General features: G+C 37.2%; 1 protein-coding gene across 1 annotated transcript in view; it reads left to right on the forward strand.

Moving 5' to 3' along the window:
- LRP2 (LDL receptor related protein 2) overlaps positions 1-20,813 on the forward strand; it is a 110,656-nt gene that overhangs the window by 33,269 nt on the left and 56,574 nt on the right. Inside the window, exons 11-28 of the mRNA XM_054278254.1 lie at positions 598-767; positions 3,002-3,225; positions 3,985-4,191; positions 5,215-5,417; positions 6,047-6,187; positions 7,092-7,295; positions 8,031-8,223; positions 9,357-9,482; positions 9,767-9,897; positions 10,645-10,782; positions 11,703-11,984; positions 13,174-13,413; positions 14,049-14,168; positions 14,517-14,633; positions 15,774-16,151; positions 17,022-17,270; positions 19,509-19,720; positions 20,187-20,371. Coding sequence (XP_054134229.1) covers positions 598-767; positions 3,002-3,225; positions 3,985-4,191; positions 5,215-5,417; positions 6,047-6,187; positions 7,092-7,295; positions 8,031-8,223; positions 9,357-9,482; positions 9,767-9,897; positions 10,645-10,782; positions 11,703-11,984; positions 13,174-13,413; positions 14,049-14,168; positions 14,517-14,633; positions 15,774-16,151; positions 17,022-17,270; positions 19,509-19,720; positions 20,187-20,371 — 3,520 coding nt within the window. The remainder of the gene's footprint in view (positions 1-597; positions 768-3,001; positions 3,226-3,984; positions 4,192-5,214; positions 5,418-6,046; positions 6,188-7,091; positions 7,296-8,030; positions 8,224-9,356; positions 9,483-9,766; positions 9,898-10,644; positions 10,783-11,702; positions 11,985-13,173; positions 13,414-14,048; positions 14,169-14,516; positions 14,634-15,773; positions 16,152-17,021; positions 17,271-19,508; positions 19,721-20,186; positions 20,372-20,813) is intronic.

Raw genomic sequence — 20,813 nt, forward strand, 5'->3', positions numbered from 1 at the left:
TTTCTCCTGACCTCCTGCTCAGTTCTGAAAGCAGGCCCCAGGAAACTCTGCTTTGTGGAGATGTAGTGTCCTAACAGGCTGTTGTGTAAGGCAGGTGCTTTTGCCTGCAGAGAATTGGTGGGAATGGGAATTTCTGCTTGGCATAGTTGATTACAAGTCTTGTTTCTTAGAAAAGCAAGAACTGTTCAGTTCCCTCCCCCTTCCTTCTTTCTTCAGCCATAGTCTTCAGCTCATCATTTTCTAAGCATTTCTCTCTTATAAATGGGAGAATTTAGTACCTGCTGTAAGTCAGTTTCACCAGGTTAATTTTAGCTTTAGTAGAAATTGTCTTTTGGTCTATGCACAGGGGTTTTATAAAAGTTTTAGCTGGTATGGCTTTAAATACATGTTCCTGCCTGATTTGCTCCAAGTGTACAAACCAAAGGCAAATCACAGCAGGTTAGTACTCACATTGAAACATTTATACAGGTTGTACCCTGAGAATCTATTCAAAACTTTGTGCCCAGTATGTATGAACCAGTATGTATATATTGCAGTGCCCCTTTGCAAAATATCTTGCCTGCAGGGTAGTCATGTCTCTGTCACTCCTGCTTTCAGCTGGTGTTGCATCGATTATTTTCTCCAATGGCCGTGATTTACTGATTGGAGATCTTTATGGAAGGAATTTTCGTACCTTGGTGCAGTCACAGAATCGTGGGATTGCAGTGGGAGTGGACTTTCACTTTTACCTGCACAGAATCTTTTGGACTGACACAGTGCAAGATAAGGTTGGTAGAAGTTTCAAGAAGAATGTATTTCTGTGTACCTGGAAGTAGAGAACTTCAAGAGGCAGAATGTGTTGATAGGCCCTCATTTTTTAAGAGCCAAAGCTGGCTGTATTTTTGTTTTCTAACAAAAAAGCTCCTTGAAATGTTTTATGTTAATGACTGCATTTTTTCAACTATACTATTACATGTGACATATTAAACAAAGAATCCTATTATATGGGAATGTCTTGAGCAACTTTTAATTTTACTTGAGACTGAGTCCAAAAAACTAATTAAGAGAAATAGTAGACATTCTTTCAAAATGGAACAAATTTTTCTTGGTAATTTTTGAAACATGATCATTTAAAATGTAAAAGCTGTGTGCCTTCCAAGATGATAAAAATCAGACTTCTTCATGTACTTCAAATGGCACTGTAATTGAGCTTGAATAACAAATATTGACAGTATTTTGTGTAATGAGCCAATATTGTGTTACTTTTCTCTTTTTTTTTTTTTTTTTTTTTTTAAGAGTAATTTTTTTAGCTTCAAGACACTGTAGAGCCAAGTAATTAAAAAAAAACAGTCTGGAGACTCTTGTGGAAGTTGGATGACACCCTTGTTCTTTTTTTCTATGCATAACTTATGGAAACCAAAGAAAATCTTAGATCAAATGCTGAAACTTCATAATCTCTTGTCCTCATGTTGATTGTCATGCAGAGTGAAGGAGAATCTGTGACCTGGCTCCTGCTAATGCCACTGATGGATCAATTTGATGTCACTGTCATAATTCTGAATCTACTCATAAGACATCTAATAAAAACTAGAGTTCTCACCACAGTTCCATGCTGGTTCTGTGGAAAGAGCATTCACTGCATGGCTGTCAAGTAGGACAAGATTTGTGTGCACAGTTTTTGACTTGTTCACAGTTCTGGCATTTTTATTGTGTCTGCACTAGGTTCCTGTTGCTGCAGTTGCTTTGTCAATGGCTGAATGTAGTGAGGGTCAAATCTGCACTTTTATGAGACAGGAGATTTATTCTGTCCTTGTAATAGGTGTAAATAAAAGATAATATGGGTATTTTTGCTGCACACCCCAGGTGGCCAGGACTGCCTTTTTTATCTGCCCAATATAGTTTAATCCTAATTAATTAATTAAGATTAATTAATCTAATTAAGTCCTAGCTAGACTATCCAGATGAAAACATTTGCATTTAGAATTTTCTTAAATGATGAGTATTTCCACTTGATGTCTTAAAATAATATTACTAGGGCATTTTTTGTCTTTTTTTTTTTCTTTTTTAAGTTTAAGACATAAACTAAGCCAGAAAATTGTGAGTTGTGTTTTGTGTCGTCTTTATCTCATTTAGTGTACTGCCAGATAACCTAATACCCATAAGCTCTTTCATCAACAGGGTTTCCAAAGAACAGAGTAGACAGTTAAGTGGTTATCTTGAACTGAAGAATATTTAAAATTATACAACTCTTTCAGCTCTTATTTTTCTTGCATATATTTACTTGGTCATCTCTGTTTTCATTTAAATGCATTACAAATCTCATGCTGTTGTTCCAAAAAAAGAGAATTTCTACCTTTTCATATTACCCAGTGTTATAATCACACGATTACTGTATACGTAAAATTATTGTCTTTGGACTGTTTACTTCATGTAGCTCTGAACTTGCTTGTAAAATAACAGCATTATTCTTCTTGAGCAGGATGCTCTTAAAATTAGCCTTAGATAAAGGAGACCACTAGCTGAGACCTCCTTTCTGTGAGGATGGACAGCTTTCCCTTACTTTCTTCATTTTGCTATTTCCCCTTAGTGGTAGCTGTAGTAAGAGCTCCCCCTCTTGTTTCTCTTGTTTCTGGCCACTGTTGAGAGCTTTACCAAAGCATGATCATTTGTTTTCAATCAATAAAAATTTGGGGTTTTGCTAGATTCCAGGAAAGCAAATGCACTTTCCTGTTTTTTTTTTTTTTAATCATTTGCTAACAGACAAGGCTGTTTTAGTCTTTTATCTTGTCCAATTTGCAGAAATGCTAGTTGAAGGCAAGCCTTCTGCAATTTTCCCATTGGTTTCCAGATTTTTGCAAAAAATCCTTACCTAAGGAATAACTTAGAGGGTAACTTGCTTGTATCTGCAGGCAGATGCAGATAGTTGTGGATTGGTGATCAGTATGGTGATAAAAAACAAATAGCATGTGACTTGTGATTCAAAACATCATGTGGGTACTGACAATATTTGTGTTGTTTTCAGGTTTTTTCTATTAATATTGATGGCTCTGATTTCCAAGAAGTTTTAAATGTTTCAGTTGACACACCTGAAAATCTAGCAGTGGATTGGGTTAACAATAAGCTGTACGTGGTTGAGACCAGTGTGAACAGAATAGATATGGTTAACTTGGATGGAACAAACTGTGTGACTCTTATTGCTGAAAATCTTGGAAATCCTAGAGGAATAGCCCTTGATCCAACTGTTGGGTAAGTGATACCAATCAGATAATGGTAAAAGATGTCAGAAATTCCCTTATCTCCATGTAAATGGAAAACAACTAGGAAACAGCAAGAGTGGTCATTTTAGAATCAGATATAAAATATTTTGAACATTTGCCTTCTATCCTAACCTATTCTGCACCTTAATTTATGAGAGGACTGTGCAATGCATTTATTTATAATGTGTGGAATCTGCTTCATGGCTGGAGTTCTGTGTGCATGAGCAGCCCTGTGGAATTGCCCTGCAGAGGAGTATTATCCTTAAAGATTTCAGCTATAGTAGCACCAACAGATCTCCTACTATCTGAAATAAGGAGATGGAATGAAGCCAGGAAAGTTAGTGTCTCCTAATCTATATGCTTCAGAAGTATGTGTGAACCATGAAAACGTGGATCTTCAGAGAATGGGAAGAAGAATTTCATGCAACTTGTAGTCATGGCTGCTGCTTTCATGATGCAACTATTTGTCACTGGTTTATTTCTGGCAGTAAACTTAAGTCTGTGATTTACTAAGGAAAACTAGTACTTCTGAGGTCTTTTGGGTGAAAGCATGCTTCTTTATGGATTTATTCCATAAAAGAAAATGAAAATTACTTTTTCTGTAGAAGGTATAAAGTATGTTTTCATAGTATGCCAGAAACAAATTCTGTTCTGTAAGGGTGCTGGTTTTAAATCTCATGTGAAATGCTGGGGTTTCTCATAAAATCTCAAGGAAATGTGACCTTTTTTCTTTTTTATCTCTTTATAGTTATTTGTTTTTCTCAGACTGGGACAGTCTGTCTGGTGATCCTAAAGTGGAAAGGGCCTTCATGGATGGCACAAATCGTCAGGATTTGATAAAAACAAAATTAGGCTGGCCTGCTGGAATAACCCTGGATATTGTGTCAAAGAGGCTTTACTGGGTTGACAGCCGGTTTGATTACATTGAGACTGTAACTTATGATGGACTTCAAAGGTAGGTGAAATATTATTCCTTGGAGGCTACAGATACACTGATTATTTTATGCCTAGTTCAAAAAAAGGATTTCTCTAACAAAACAAGATACACAAAGGACGAAAATTACAACATAAAGGATGTGATGCACCTTTTTCTCTATGGTGTCATGCTACTTCTAGACATTCTTTAATTCATTATTCTTTGCTCTCTTTTGACCTTGAATGCCTCTTGCCCTTATTTTATAATGCCATTTTATAGTCCACCAGTACAGTACACATTTTTTAGAGCATTTGCTTTTTATTATTTTTCAATTATATTCATTATTTTCCATCATAGTTGCTTTGCATTTTTTTCATGAATGAATTTATATGAACTATCCCACTTCAAAACATGAATATGTGTGATAAGTATTAAATGCTTTTTTTACTTTTTATAAATCTTTGCTGTCAAAAATTAAGTCATCCTACACCTTATTATGATACTGGGGAGAGTAAATCACAGCATGCAAAGAGGGAGTCCTTGAGTTTTTATGGGACTGTGTCTTACAGCATGGAGTTGTTTAGAAATCTGCTTATCTCTGTATCTCTAAATAGTATCAGTTACTCGAATCAAGAAAAAAAAGTCCCCTTTAGCATACCTTCTATGTATTGACTTCAAAAAACAGTCTTCTGCTTATTTGACAGGTCTATTGTTCAATGTATTTTTTTACTTAGTAAATTATAAAATTTAGTTTTTACTTACTAAAAAATAAATTTATAAATTATAAAATGTTGGTATATTTTCTCCTCTCATCTTTACTCACTCTATTTTCTTGGAATTTGGTAATACTTTTTCTCTATTTTCACTGCTGTATCTGTTAGGTTGATGAACTGTCTATGTTTAGCTTTTTCTCTTCAGTTCATTTGATCTTTTCAATTTGTACTTTAGTAGCTTCTCCATTAAAAACAGTGAATGAATTAAAAATACTGTATCGTTTCTTCTGTTAATAATGTTATTGTCTAGGTAATATTTGATAAATAATGTGGAACATCTTTATAACAGGAAAACAGTAGCTCATGGAGGATCACTGATTCCTCATCCATATGGAATCACTTTATTTGAACACAACGTTTATTTCACTGATTGGACCAAAATGGCAGTGGTGAAAGCTAACAAATTTTCAGAATCTAACCCTCAAGTGATCTACCAGTCTTCACTGAGACCTTATGGAGTGACAGTTTACCACGCTGCCAGGCAGCCATTTGGTAAGACCACAAGTAGGTTATGAAGGGAGATCTAAGAAGTATGTTACCAAAAACTGGTAAAAATTATGAGACTTTTACTTTGCTGTAAGGACCTGTAATTATGATACATAGATTTGTATTGTAAAACTGGGCTGATTTTTAACACCCAGTTGTTTCATCCAACTCCTGTAGCTGATGAACTGTGAAATGAAACATTCAAGAGTAGGGGGCGCTTTATAAATAGATTGATACTTGGTGGAGTCAAACCTGTAGGTCTGAGTAGTATTGGTGTTTAGGACTTTTTTCTCAACACTGCAATGAATGCAGTGAAAAGGCTACCAGTATTCAATTAATTCTGTGAGATATAGTTCTGAAGTAGGTCTATGTGCAGAAGACTATAGCCAAAATTATGGCCTTAATGCTGTGTGTTGTGTGTCTCTGTGTAAGCTGCATTTCTTAATGATGGTTACCTCTGATGTGATTTTGGTGCATTCCACATTAGATCTAGTGGGGTATATTGTCCATGGGATGTAACTCTCACATAATCCACATGATTTATTGTGGACGATGGAGAAAATCCTGAAAAATCAAGATAATGATGCCATTTGGTTGCTAGAGGAAGTTATAATTCTATCTGTATTACTTTCCAGTAAGAAATCCTTGTGGAAGTAATAATGGGGGATGTGAACAGGTCTGTGTTCTCAGCCACAAAACAGACAATGATGGCCTAGGTTATCGCTGCAGGTGTATCCTGGGCTTCGACCTACACGTGGATGGACGGCATTGTGTTGGTGAGAAAATGCCTTACAAGTGTTGCAAGTAATGCTACTCCATTAGCTCTAGAGCTGTTTCTAGAACATCTTTCCTCTCTTCAGTAGCTTCAACATAATGAGGACTTTTTGTCTTTTTGCCACAACTCTTTTTGACAGCTTTATATGTAGTAATTTCTGCTGATGTTCATTTCAAGCCACAACTTAAACTCATCTCCTTTAATGAGGATTTTTAGTTAAATATGGAATATATGTAGACAGCTGTATGATTGAGCTCTTAATCCTGAAATCAAGCATGAATGCTTGCTAATATGCAGATTTTGCATTATTTTGAACATATAAGCCTGCTTTCCTGCACAGTGCTGTGCAGATTAGGTTGGTCTTCTCCCTTTGAACACATGGCAAGAATAACAGATTCTGTTTTGGAGCTGTGTGTTTCCATCAGCAATCTTCTGCTACAGAACTGTCACTGATGCACATTTACTATGACTATCTACTGATAAACTATGTCATATATGTTGTCTATAACTTTAGTATTTGACCATTCATTTATCTGGCTACCCCAGGTATTGTCTAGTTTTATGGTGGCTCGACAAAGTCTGCGAGTTAATTTTTTATAGATTATTGTAAAGAGAAGAGTACAGCAGTTAATTTCTGCTTCCACAGGTATAATGCCTGCTTTTAAAGTGTATTAGAACCACAGTAACAATGAAAAAAGAATGCTTGACCACATTACCTAATATTTTGGATAGGGTTTTGGTTTTCTTCCTCAGTTTTAAGTCAGTATTTAAATCACTATTTTCTCGTTCTTCTTTTTCTACTTCCAGGCAATTAGTGTTGTCAAAATAAAACAAAGGTTTTCTTAATGCTCAGGTGTCCCCCCTTGTGAATCAGTAAAGCCTGTGTCTGATTTTTCCTTTCACAGCTGTGCGACAGTTTCTGCTGTTCTCATCGCAGACGGCAGTGCGGGGAATCCCATTCAATCTCTCCACCCAGGAAGATGTGATCATACCTGTAACAGGGAGCCCTTCATACTTTGTTGGAATTGACTTCTCTGCTCAGGATGACACAATTTTTTTTTCAGACACAAGTAAAGACATGATCTATAAACAGAAAACTGATGGTTCAGGTGAGAATCATGCTTGGGAATTGTAGAGTAATTATGGTAAGGAGACTGTAATATATATTTTTCTAAAAAGAATAGTGAAAAGTCACATTATGAGAAATACAGATAAATCTCAGTGTGACCCCAGTAACCTGGAAAATGTTTCTCAAAAATGTTTGTACAACTCATATTGAGCTTGTTGAATCCTATCTGGAGAGCAGGATGTTTGCTATGATACTGTAATACAGAAAAAGATTATTAACTTTATGAGATTTTTGGAAATCCTATTTATGCTAGTGTAAAGATTGTTTCTCTCCAATTTATAATGATGATCAAATGTCAGCACATAGTTTTCTGCACTCGCTTGCTTTCTTGGGTAGGTAATGGCAGACTGCAGCTGACCATTACTATGCAAAGAGTAGATAAAGTCTGGCTATTGAGCAAGATGTTGTTACTGCACTGACCTTACTGAGCTTCATTTGTAAAACCCTCAGTGTAAACTTAGAGACAGATTTTTCTCTGACCTTTGGCTAGTCTTTATTTCCCCTCTTTTCCAGTTGTGCTTGTGGACACACATCTTCTTTGTCTAGTGCAAAGGGCACCCCTCCCCTCCCCTTGGTTATTGGTCATTATTTTAAGTAGCACAGAGGTAGCATTTTTATCAAGGGGAACCACAAGTTTTGTCAATAGAATACTGCACTCATGTTATTTCTCCTGCTCCTAAACACTTGCAATCATTATGTGTGTTATAAATTCTAGGAAGAGAGATCTTGACTGCTAACAGAGTGGAAAGTGTTGAAGATTTAGCTTTTGATTGGATCTCAAAGAACCTCTACTGGACAGATCCTCGATACAGGAGCATCAGTGTGATGAGGCTGGCAGATAAATCCAGGAGAGCTATTGTTCAGAATTTAAATAATCCTCGTTCAATAGTGGTTCATCCTGTTATTGGGTAAGTTTAGATTCTCATTTTAAACTATATGTACAAATTCATGGTTTAAACAGAACTGGTGAGATTAGATTTACATCTGATTCTGGATTTTTGTTCTTTTCAAAATACTGTCTCTTTTCAGTTGTCTTGTCTTTATTTTGTTTGTTTTGCTCCAGCCTAGGATTCAGCACCCAGAGGAAAGGGCATGGTGACAGAGATTGCACAGGACAGAAGCACTCAAAAGAACTCTCTTTAAAAGCACTATGGTTTTTTCCTTTTACTCCTGTTCATTGATAAAAGGCAAAAGAACTTGGTTTCTTTGTATCACTCACAAAGCTATTTCTTGCAGTTGAAAGATGGAGTTTGTTAAATTGTTTTTAATATACTTTCAATTTCCAGACTGCTAACATTGATTCTATAGTTTTATCTCTCTGAATTTATTTATTTGAACCATATTGGATACTACTGTTTGTATTTGATACAGACCTTAAAATATGTGACTCCATAAACAAAATGAAGCCTTGCTTTTCTTTGATGGAAATGCTTACTTTCATATTCCACACTCTGTGTTCTTTGCCAATGCCAAGACAGTGTTTCTTTCACAGCATAGTTTGGCTTCATAATGTTGTACTACTGAATTTCTTGATTCTTGGATATTGATTTTTCATGAGTAATCAAATCCACTATTTTGAAAGTAATCTCATAACAATAATGTTGAACCTGGATCCTTGGATATCCCAACATTTTTTGTTTGCTGCTTTATAAAATTATTTAACATTAACTTCAACTGCAAGCATAAGTTAAATGGATCCGGAGAAAATTCTTTGTAGTGTTCATGCTGGAAAATGCATTTTTTATTGGTTCTATTTATCTGTGGTAATTGCATGAGAACCTTAACAATTTTAATCAAGTTATGGATATTTTATATCTAAAGAACCAAAATACTTCCAAAGATTCTGGTGGTTGTATACAGGAAAAATATGAATTGTTGGTACTACTGCCAATTGAGGAGAGGGACAACACGAAATGGTATTTTTTAAAGTTATGCAAAGGATGTCATACAAAGAAAAACGTTAATGCTGTTTCCAATGTTTGCTCTGTTTAATCACCTTATATAATTGAGTTTATGTGTCTTCTGACATGTGTCCTTTCAGGTACATATTCTGGACAGATTGGTTCCGTCCGGCAAAAGTCATGAGGGCCTGGAGCGATGGATCCCATGCCGTGCCAATTGTCAATACAACGCTGGGCTGGCCCAATGGCCTCGCCATTGACTGGAGGTGAGGCCAACACGGAAGCTTTCTGAGCAAACATGGTTCTTCCTTTAAACTGTTAGGGAGTAAAAATAATGGAATTATGTCAGATTGGATGCACTGGCACTCTTTTATTGAGGACTTATCTTTCAATTGGTTGAAAAGCCTTAAAATATAAGGTTTTCTCAGAATCCCTCCTCACACTCCCCAATAGCTTCTTGTAGATTGAAGATTATTATTTAAGAAAATACTAGTGCTTTGTAACGGACATCATGTCACTTAAAAAGATATAACATTTTCATTATTTCTAGTTCTCTGAGGCTGTACTGGGTGGATGCTTTTTTTGATAAAATTGAGCACAGCACCTTTGATGGGCTGGACAGACGGACTCTTGAACATATTACTCAGATGACTCACCCATTTGGCCTTACAATTTTTGGAGGTAAGTCTAGCACTGAAAAATATTATCTGTCATGACAAATTTTTCTTTTCATATGGTGATCTGTGAGTTTGTGACATAAAATGACACAGATTTTGCAGTACTGATTTTCCCAAAAAAGCACTCTTGAAACTTCTGACTAAAAATATGTGTTTAGTACCTCTTCTTTGTTTTTAAAACTGGTTTTATGTATATTTATTTTAAAATAATTTTAGATAGGTTAGATAATTCATGTAGTGCAACAAGTCAGATATGCTGTACTAATTACATCTTCCAAGGTGAGCTGTTCATGCTGAACAAAGTGAAACACCACTCCAGTGATGGTCAACATTTCAGGATTTCTAATAATTATATGTAAAGTTTATTACTGGATTTATGTTGTGTCTGAAGAAAGATGTCAGTATATAATCTTTTTTGATTGTGTATAAAAATATCTTCAAAAACACTCTAAAATTTTCTGTGAAGTAGTCTTAATGAATTACTTAAAATGGCCTTGGAATTTGAAATTCTACTTGGTTTTTGTATATGCCAATTTCAGTAAAATTTGAGAAGGCTTCCCTAAGTTATGTCTGCCTGTGACTAAAGGCTCACTTTGACAGCATTGTAAGTGGTGAAGGTCCTTTTGTCTTTTTCATGAAACAATTATGAAAAATGGTTAAATTTTCATGAAAATTCTTCTAAATTTTCTTTATGATACTTGATCTTTTATGCTGTATTTCTATATAATATGTTAAATATTTTTCAAAACAGGTTATGCCTATTTCACTGACTGGAGACTTGGTGGAATAGTTCGAGTCAGGAAGTCTGATGGAGGAGAAATGACTATTATTAGGAGGGGCATTAGTAACATCATGCATGTTAAAGCATACGATGCTCATTCCCAAATAGGTGAGCCCCTTTCTTCTGCAGAGGGAGGATGTGATATAGGGAACAAGAGACAAAATGTCAGGACAGCAGATTTCCAGTTTCAATTCTATGAATGGCTTCACTGAATCATAACTGACATGCACAGGAGGCAGCCCAGGCTCTTGCAATCACATGTTGTTTATTTCCAGTTGTTTAAATCCATTATTTTATTGCATCCAGTCACTGCTTTGTGACTGGATGCAATTTCCCTCTACCCCTTCTATTACTGTAATTAACAACCAAGCAAAATGAATTGGATTCTGTTGTGTTTTCTGTAATTGTATCACCAACTACCACTTCATATTTCTCCTTTTCTGGTAGAAGTTTTATTTAAACTAAATTATTTATTTTGAGGAATTGGGTAAATATTTATTAATCAAATTACTATTCCACAAGTAATTACTATGTATAAATCACTAATTTTTTCTTATTTTCTCATTTTCTCAAATTCTATGCAATTGTATGATCTAAGCCAAGGATTTGGTATTGTAGTTAATTTTGTGAAACAGCCAGTACACTCATCAGACAAATGATTTAATCTAAGGTTCACAGACTACTTGGTGTCAAAAGATTGATCTGTTCTCGCAGTCTTGATCAGACAGAGATTCTCTTTTGTGGTAGTTTATTTATTTCCAGACAGTTGCTGAAAATTGTCAGAAAACTGGATGAAATTTAATAGTAAGCTTTTGTCTTCCATAAACATTGATGTCAGGAAGAGTATATGGAATCCGACACTCTTTTATGATACTGCTACTATTGCTGTCACTGAGCTTGACCTTATTGTGCAGCGTATGCAAAACCAGGACTTGCTACAGCACTTTTTTTTACAGTTATTGTGCACTTTTAATAGTTGCCAAGATGTTCTGCAGTGTGTGCATTGATCTTCTGTATCACTATTTAAGGCTCTAACTACTGTAATAGAGGCACAAATCCCAATGGAGACTGCAGCCATTTCTGCTTCCCAGTTCCAAACTTTCAGAGAGTTTGTGGGTGTCCTTATGGCATGAAGCTGGCTCCGAATCAACTGACATGCGTTGAAGATCCATCCAATGAGCCACCCACCTTGCAGTGTGGCTCCCACTCATTTTCCTGCGGTAATGGAAGATGTGTGCCTCGATACTATCAGTGTGATGGTGTTGATGATTGCCACGATAACAGTGATGAACAAAACTGTGGTTCTTTAAGTAAGTAATCCCTGTAATCTGCAGTTAGTGCTCCTTGTTTGCAGTTCAGGGAATTTAATAAGTCAGTATGGCTTCATGGGAATAAACTACAATATTTTAGTATTGCATCTGTGAATAAATCCTGAAATCTTCCTGAGAAATTAGTTACTTTGGAAATTACTTGGAATATAATTAATTACTTTGGAAATTATATCGTAGTAATACATGATTCAGTACCAGCCACCTAAACAATGCATGAAAACATTCATATCTCACTATTCTCAAAATTCATTTTACAGAGTAACAAACATATATTTTCTAAAGAAAAATGTTGTCTTTATTCTTATTTTTTTTGTAAATTTTGAAAGATATTGGAATATCAATAGCCTGCCTAATTTGGATGCATGGAGAGGAACAAGCCATCTTAGTATAGATGAAGAGCTTTCAAAACTGGCACCATAAGAAAAACAACAAAACCATCTACATTGCCTAACTTTAAGATAATAGCAGCACCTTTTATTTCAATTAACAACAGAATAAAATACTTGTTTTTCGTAATATTTGAGCAATGCTGATCTATTTGTCACATCTGGATTTTAACACTTGAGTAAGTTAAAAACACAATGCTTCACTTCCTGGTTTTACAGTAAAGTGTCTCACACAAAATATTTTGTTGTTCAAGTAAATGAGAGAACAGTGAGATAATCGCAGTTGGTAACACATTGAAGAGAGGATAAGATACTGAAGATATCGAAGAGGCTTTTATGACATATCTGGTGCTTCTTCAGAGTTAATTATTTTAAATTACAAACAAGAAAATAGGAAAGAGTAGTAAAATGTGCCCCGTAATGCACAAGACTAACTAGTATGACTGAGGTATAAACTGTTTCTTATTAATGGGCCATTTTAGAATAACTAGAATATCTTTTGGGGAAAAGTATAAAGCAAATGGTCACTAGATGTTAGATTTCTTGTTCTTTAGATTGTTGTGGAGTGGTTAACTGTTTAAATTTTTACTGCTTCTTCCAGTTTAAAAAAAGCTTGTTCTGCAGCATGTTGCATAACAGACATTTTAATTCTAAGCAATGTGCACTTTAGAATTTGGTGCATATTTTACGCATTCTCTAAGTGTAATGAATGTACTGATAACTGTTGCAGGAAAGGCAAGTTTTGAAGATCTTTATAAAGACTTTTTTTTTTTTTTATTCAGACAATACTTGTGCTTCTTCAGCTTTTACCTGTGCCAGCGGACAGTGTATTCCGGGTCGCTGGCATTGTGATAAACATAATGACTGTTTTGATGGCAGTGATGAATTGAATTGTCCTACACAAGGACCCTCTTCATGCCCTGCAACCCAGTTCACCTGTGATAATAGAAGATGTATTCCAAGAATCTGGCTATGTGATACTGATAATGACTGTGGTGATGGCTCAGATGAAAAAAACTGCAGTGAGTATCATGACTATCTGTTCTTTTTATAGTCAGCTGTGCATATCTTCATAGATATATCTGTTGGTATAAGGAAAATAAATGAAATTGGGAAAAAGGACTAGCATCTAATTTAGACTGATATTTTGTAGTCCTTAAGATGTGGAAAACTTGTCCAATTTGAAGTTCCAGGGCCAAGTAGAATGCGGAGAAATACTTAAAAAATTAAAAGGGGCAAATGTGATAATCGTAATCATGGTGCTACATAATGTCATCCACTGTAATTAGCAAAAAGCAGTTAAAGCTGAGATGTTCTAAACACCTACTTCATGAGTGATCTCTTTGATGGCTATTGGTTAGTCAGCTAACCTAGACTGGAAGTTTTTACCAGAAGTAAAGTAGTAGCTTTTTCATATACTTTCTTTTGAGCTATTTACCACTATGTGGAAGCTTCTGTTTATTTTCCATGAGCCCAAGCCTACATATAAATGAAAAATTACCTGATATTAATTATTTAGTGCTTATAATTTATATGATTACTAGTTGCTGTATTATATGCTACAAGTTAGGGATAATGTTCTTCTACTTTCTCAGCAATATGCTGCTTTCAAAAGAGAGGAAAGAAACACATTTGCATTTATTGTCATTCTTAATAGCTTTCACAGGTACTTGTGAACCCAGGCAATTCCAGTGTCCAGACCATCGCTGCATTGACCCATTTTATGTCTGTGATGGGGACAAAGATTGTATAGATGGTGCTGATGAGCATGACTGCAGTAAGTGTAACTTTCTTTGTTGAATGTCTCTTTATTGTTTCCTCACACTTGCCCCCAAAGGAGTCTTTGGTGATCTTATATTACCAGCTCCAACACAGCATAATAAACCTATCCATAAATTAATCCTGCTTGTGATGCTTTTGATCTCTGGGCTGCTTGTGGAGGGCTGAAATCTGTTTCCTCTGTTTTCTGTGAATTACAAAGTCACTGCATTTTCTGTGTCTCAGGGAAATTATGGTCTTCAGTGGAATTGATACCGTATCAGACTTAAGCACCTGTAGGGTGAATCTGATGCAGTCTAGCTCTGTAAAATAAATAAATAACATTCAGTATTTTTAAATTTTGTAGTATATAACTGCAGTGCCACAGAGTTTAAATGTCTAAGTGGAGACCAGTGTATCAGCACCTACTACCAGTGTGATGGTGTTTTTGACTGTAACGATCACTCAGACGAGGCCAATTGCCGTAAGTATATTGATGCTGAAATAAATACTTCAGTTATTAAGTGATGCTTTTGGACATTTCCTTTAATCTGCTATGTCGAATACTGCCCTTGCAATCTTAATATTCTTTTCAGGGAAACTTGTCTTTACATCATTTTCCTGAGCAGGAATTTCAAACACAGATTCCAGTGCAAGAATATCATAGAATCATAAAATGGCTTGGGTTGGAATGAACCTTAAAGACAATCTAATTTCAACCCCCCTGCCTTAGGCAGAGACACCTTTCACTAGACCAGGTTGCTCAAAGCCCCATCCCTCCTGGTCTTGAACACTTCCAGGAATATGGCATCCACAATTTCTCTGGAAAACCTGTTCCAGTGCCTCACCTTCCTCACAGTAAAGAATTTATTCCTAATATAAAATCTAAACCTGTTTTCTTTCAGTTTGAAGCCATTCCTCTTCATCCTGTAACTACATGCCCTTGTAAAAATTTTCTCCCCATTTTTCAGTACCTGAAGGGCGCCTATAAGAAAGGCCACAGTAAGGTCACCCCTAAGCTTACTCTTTTCCAGGCAGAACAATTTTAATTCTTTTAGTCTTTTCTTGTAGGAGAGGTGCTTCATCCCTCCAACAATCTTGGAACTAAGCAGATTATGGTAGCAAGAGTAGATGGCTCAAACTAAGAGGACAGTTTGCATTCCTTTTGGCTATAACATTTTGTTTTACTTGGCATTTCAGTCACAGGATTTTAAAGCAAAATAAAGTTTATTAATCTGAAAACCTGGTATTCATGAGAGTTAGATTGAAAGTTTTTTTGAGTAATTTTTTACACTTAAATTAGTCAAAATGCTACAACACAGGGTGGTGAAAGAAACTGATTTTCTGTAGCTTTGGACAGGTACATAGGTATAAATATGTGTTTGCTCAAAGTATAACAATAGTTGAATTGCCTTGTTGACCACATTATAAAGTAGGAGTTAAATTAGTCACATTTTGAAATGTCCTGCAGATTTACTGTGAATCCGTGGCCTGATCTAAAAGCAACACAGTTCTTAATCGCACTGTAACTATAAGTTATATAAGAGATGAACTGAACTCAGTGGTTTTGCTTCTCAGTCTAAAGTTGAAACAGCTTCTGAACTGTTGAATGTCACTGTTCTAGCTACAAGACCACCAGGGATGTGCCACCAGCATGAATTCCAGTGTCAATCAGACGGCAGTTGTATTCCTGATCACTGGGAATGTGATGGCCATGTTGATTGTGCAGATGGCTCAGATGAACATCACAGGTGTCCTCCCAGAACATGTCCTCCGTCGCTTTTCCGCTGTGACAATGGCAACTGTGTGTACCGCGCGTGGATCTGTGATGGGGATAACGACTGCAGGGACATGAGCGATGAGAGGGACTGTCCAACTCAGCCCTTCCGGTGCCCCAGCTGGCAGTGGCAGTGTCCAGGTCACAGTATCTGTGTGAACCTCAGCAAAGTATGTGACAATTCTGCTGACTGTCCTAATGGAGCTGATGAATCCCCGCTGTGCAGTAAGTTACTCTTCAAGTATTTACTGTAGACTATGTGTCATTTCTTCAGAAAGAAATGGAATACTCAGCATGCTCTATTTTATGTCACAATGTTTCTGGTGGAAATGTAAGCACAATGTAATTTGAGCTCAAATTTCTAAGTGGAACTTGCTTTCAGTGAAAAGATACTGCAGTGATGACTGAGAAATTCATTTGCTCTGTCCAGTCTTGTGCTCTGAATTCCAGTGTGACTTCCACTGACTTTAGATTTTTATATAACTACATGGGAATGAACTTTGTGTTCCTGGACACATTCACTAAAGCATAGTATGCTTTATATTCAGATGAAATGTGATTCAGTCCTTAATATTCTCTTTTAAATTTTTAACTTCAAGAATCATGATTAAAATCAAGAAGTTAATTTGTAGCGAGAATTTGTATTTATGTTGATTATGAATTGATTTAAACATAATCTTTTTCTTTCCTTCTTTCCTCCTTCTTCTCTTTAATCAATGCACATTCTCAGATGAACCCCAGCCAGGTATGATTATAAACTATTTTAAATTATTATTTATACAACTTTAGGATTGCAGTGGTAAAGTAAAATTTCTTATATTTCTAGCTATTTTTGAAAAAATTGTTGTATATAATTAGACAGCCTTCTGTTTGGCATTCATTTGATGAGATTCAGTACATGTGATGTTGTTACCTGCCTTAATGTGCACTGTGTATGCTGTATTTTGCATAAGTCCTTTCTCACACTGCATAACTGAGATTCTGCAGTCATTTTAGTAGCAGTCTTTGGCTAATAATACAATTGTAACGATTTAAATTTATCACAGGAAGCATTTGTTGACTATTTGCTTATCTCTCTCCCCAACCCATCTTCAGATCAGGAAAGCTGCTCTGACAATAATGCTGGCTGTACTCATGAATGTATTCAAGGACCTTTTGGAGCTCAGTGTACCTGTCCTGTTGGATACCAGCTTGCAAATGACTCCAAGACCTGTGAAGATATTAATGAATGTGACCCTCCAGGCTTTTGTAGTCAGCACTGTTACAACGAGAGAGGATCTTTTAGGTGTTATTGTGATGAAGGATACATTCTAGAAGCCAATGGGAGGATTTGTAAAGCAGCAGGTGAGAAACATTGATGTCAGTCTAAGAATGACAGCAGTGCCTGAGAACTGTCTAGCTTTGTGTCTCAGTTTGAAAGACAGGTGTCTGCCAAGGAAGGTGGAATGGAAAATATGACGTCCTTCTCTCCAAATTATAATAACTTTGAAAATTTAAGGAGCTTTCAGGCAAAGATATGGGAAAAAGAATAGCAGTTCTTTATTAATATATATACACAGGTAGATATGTGTAACAAGACAAACAGCCAGCCCCTCTGGCAGCAGCAGCAGCGAACCGAACGGAACCGAACGGAACCGAACGGAACCGAACGGAACCGGAGTCCCGGGGCCGCCTCCCTTGGGCTGCGGGCGCTTCCCTTCGCTGCAGTTCCGCTCGCGGCCGCCAGGGGCGCTGCTGGCTCCGGCCCGGCGGGGCGGCTGCGGTGATTGCCCTGCGCCGGCAGGGGGCGCTGTGGCGCGAGCTCGGCCGCGGCTCCCTCACGGGGTAATGGCCGCGGCCGGATGGGGAAGCCGCGGCTGGAACCCCAAAGTAGCAAAGGAAATGTATCAGAAACTCCGCAGCTGTAGCCGGAGCCGCAGGGGCTTCCCGGCAGGCAGGGGTGTGGGGTTGGAGTGCAGCGAAAACCCGGAGCAGTGGCAGAAAAACAACAGGGTTGGGCAGCGGCAGGCCCGCTCCGTGCAGCCGGAGGAAAGCCGCCTTCGAGGGGGCTCGGGGTCCCGGGTTTTCCCCTGACACACTCAGGTAGATGGTGAGGGCCCTTTCTAGTGCGATAGGGTGTTAATAAGGTGCCAGTCCACCAGCTGCCCTTACAAACAGGGCAGTACGAGGGCAGTAACGAGGCTCGCCCACAGTAAGGAAGAAGCAGTACAGGGTTGGGCGGTGGCAGTGGCATCAGCTCGACTGACCGTCCTCCTCCGATGCCGACAGCAAAATCATGGAGTCCAGCCCAGCCCCTCACTCCCCAGCCAAAATCTCGAGGTATTGCTGCCCTTCCCGAGAAAATGCCTCTCAGCTGATAGTGCAGGCAGCTGCACTCATCCCCCTTCGCATGGGCTATATCCTTTGTCTCTCTTAAGTACCAGTCGTTAATTATCTTTTAGCAACAACTGGGAGAAAATTCCCTGAGAGAAAGCAGCTAAAGGAAAAATCCTAACTGCCAGCATTTTGCCATTATGATCTTTTTCTCTTAAAAGAGTTGATTTTAGAAGTGTTCATGGCAGATGACCGTGAGAATTAAAACTGTCAGCTGTAGGGTTAATTAGAAACTAATATTTCATAGAAATAGTATATTTAAATGAACGCTGGTTTTTTTTTGGTTGCAATGATCAAAATTAATATTTTGAAGAAAAGCAATGTCAGAGACTTGTAAGCCGTAGCCCAAAATTAACTGTTCATAAAGTTCAATGCTCACAAAGTGTTTAAATCCCAGCCTTTCATAAGACTCACTTGGTGCCTATGCTGTACTTTGCTCATTTCTAAGGAGCAGTCATCACTGATGCAGCCTAGATGGCAGTTGTTCCCTGTCTCTTTTGTAGTACACTGACAGGGCAGAGAAGCCATAAACCCCATGGAATTTGTCTTTACAAGTTTCCTGGTTTAGGGATATACTCAGGTTGTGGAAGACACTTGCATTTTCCCTGCACATAAGCTTGGCCATTACTAATAGGGAGTTTCTTGTACTTTGCTGTCTTTATGGTTGATGCTCTTCAGTTATTTTTTAGCATCTTATCTGTGCAACCTAATTACAGCAATCTACGGCTTTCCTGTAATCTGCTTCTTCTCCTTTGTTCCCACATGGTCCAAAGGGGGGAAAAAGAGAAGGTGGGTTACAAAGGAGGGAGACCAGGCTGAGTAGATAATTGGAGGTGCCAAAAACTTTGGGAGTTGAATCGGGAGTGGGAGATCAAAGAGTTTTATGGAGGAATGAGTGTTGGATGTCAGCAGCACACTGGTTAGACAGCGGGCAATAGGACCTAAGGTCCAGATAGGAGCCTGGGAGGGAAGTCTGTAAAAAGAGTTATGGAGAAAAGCCAGTGTAGATTTAAAAGTCAGGATGGACAGGCTGGATAATGGTACTATATCTTGGCCTGGGAATTGATTTAAATTTGTCCTTTCAATATTTATGTCTAGATACTACAGTGTTGATGCTATAAAGTCATGTTAAATTACTCAGTGTTTCTTTTTCTCCCAGTTACTGTTGAATAGCTCATTGGTTTATTTTCATTTCTATTCCTCTGACAGAATCTGGGAATTTTCTTTTGCTGGTGGCAAGTCGTAACCAAATTGTTGTGGATAATATCACTTCTCAGTCACACAGTATTTATTCTCTGGTTCGGGATGGGACAAATATTGTGGCTATTGATTTTGATTCAGTCACAGATCGCATCTTTTGGTCTGATACAACACAGGATAAAATCTGGAGTGCTTATCAAAATGGGACTGACCGAAAAATAGTAAGTTTTGCTGAGTAAGTTTTCTTGTCTTTTATGGAGAGAAAATGAAGACACTGTATCTTTAGTTAATGAAGGAGAAGAGGAAATCCAAATATAGTAAGAAAAGAGATAACAGAGACAAAGTGAAACAACTTTGTCGATAAGCTAAGCTAACATTTCAAATAGCTGTTTGAAAAGGGAAACTGAATGCTTTCAAGAAGCCCTTTTTTAAGCATCACAATATAAACTGATTTTCCTGTTAGTGAATTCTAACTTCTTCAATAGACCTGCTGAAGTTAGTAGGAGTGTTTGGGTTTATGCTTTGCCATCATTTTGGATATGTACATTGTGATTCATTCTGCATTGTAGACCTAGAAGATATTGGAAACTTGGTTCATAATTTTTTGTATCTATAGAAATGCAAAGGGTAAAATTTCATATAATCTTTTTTTTCCTCTCCCCCACCTGCTTTTTTGTTCTTGAACAGGTGTTTGACAGTGGTGTCACTGTGACTGAGAGTATAGCAGTGGATTGGGTGGGTCGTAACCTTTACTGGACAGACTTTGTTCTGGAAACAATTGAAGTCTCCAAGATGGATGGGAGCCACAGGACTGTGCTGATCAGTGAAAATATAACAAACCCAAGAGGACTAGTGTTAGATCCTAGAACTGAGTAAGATTTTTCATTTTATTTTTTATTAAGATACTTATTTTATGATGTAGCTATTAAAATTCAAGACATGTCCAAATTGTATTGGAATTGTAAATGACAAGTGGAAGGAACAACTTAGAACAATTTAGTGTGTTTGCAGAGTTGATTAATATTTCAAGTCATTAAGTAATTACTGGTGATATGTTGTTCTGTTTCAGTGCAACAAGATGGTTTTTTACCTATAAAATATTTTTCTTCCTTTGCTTCTGAGTTAAGAAGTATTAATTGAAAATTATGATGTATCACTTCAGTTGGTGGTATACCACAAACAATGTGATTTCATGTGATATGCCTACCTTCATACTTCCAAGTCTGAAATAATTATCCAGATTGTATTGTTATCCCAAAAGCACCTTCCCATTTCAGACAGCAAGTAGTACAGAGTTCATGTGATTATTTGAAC

The sequence above is a fragment of the Melozone crissalis genome, unplaced genomic scaffold, assembly GCF_028551555.1.
Source record: "Melozone crissalis strain CALT ecotype California unplaced genomic scaffold, PUWL_Pcris_2 ptg000023l_1, whole genome shotgun sequence".
Lineage (NCBI taxonomy): Eukaryota > Metazoa > Chordata > Aves > Passeriformes > Passerellidae > Melozone > Melozone crissalis.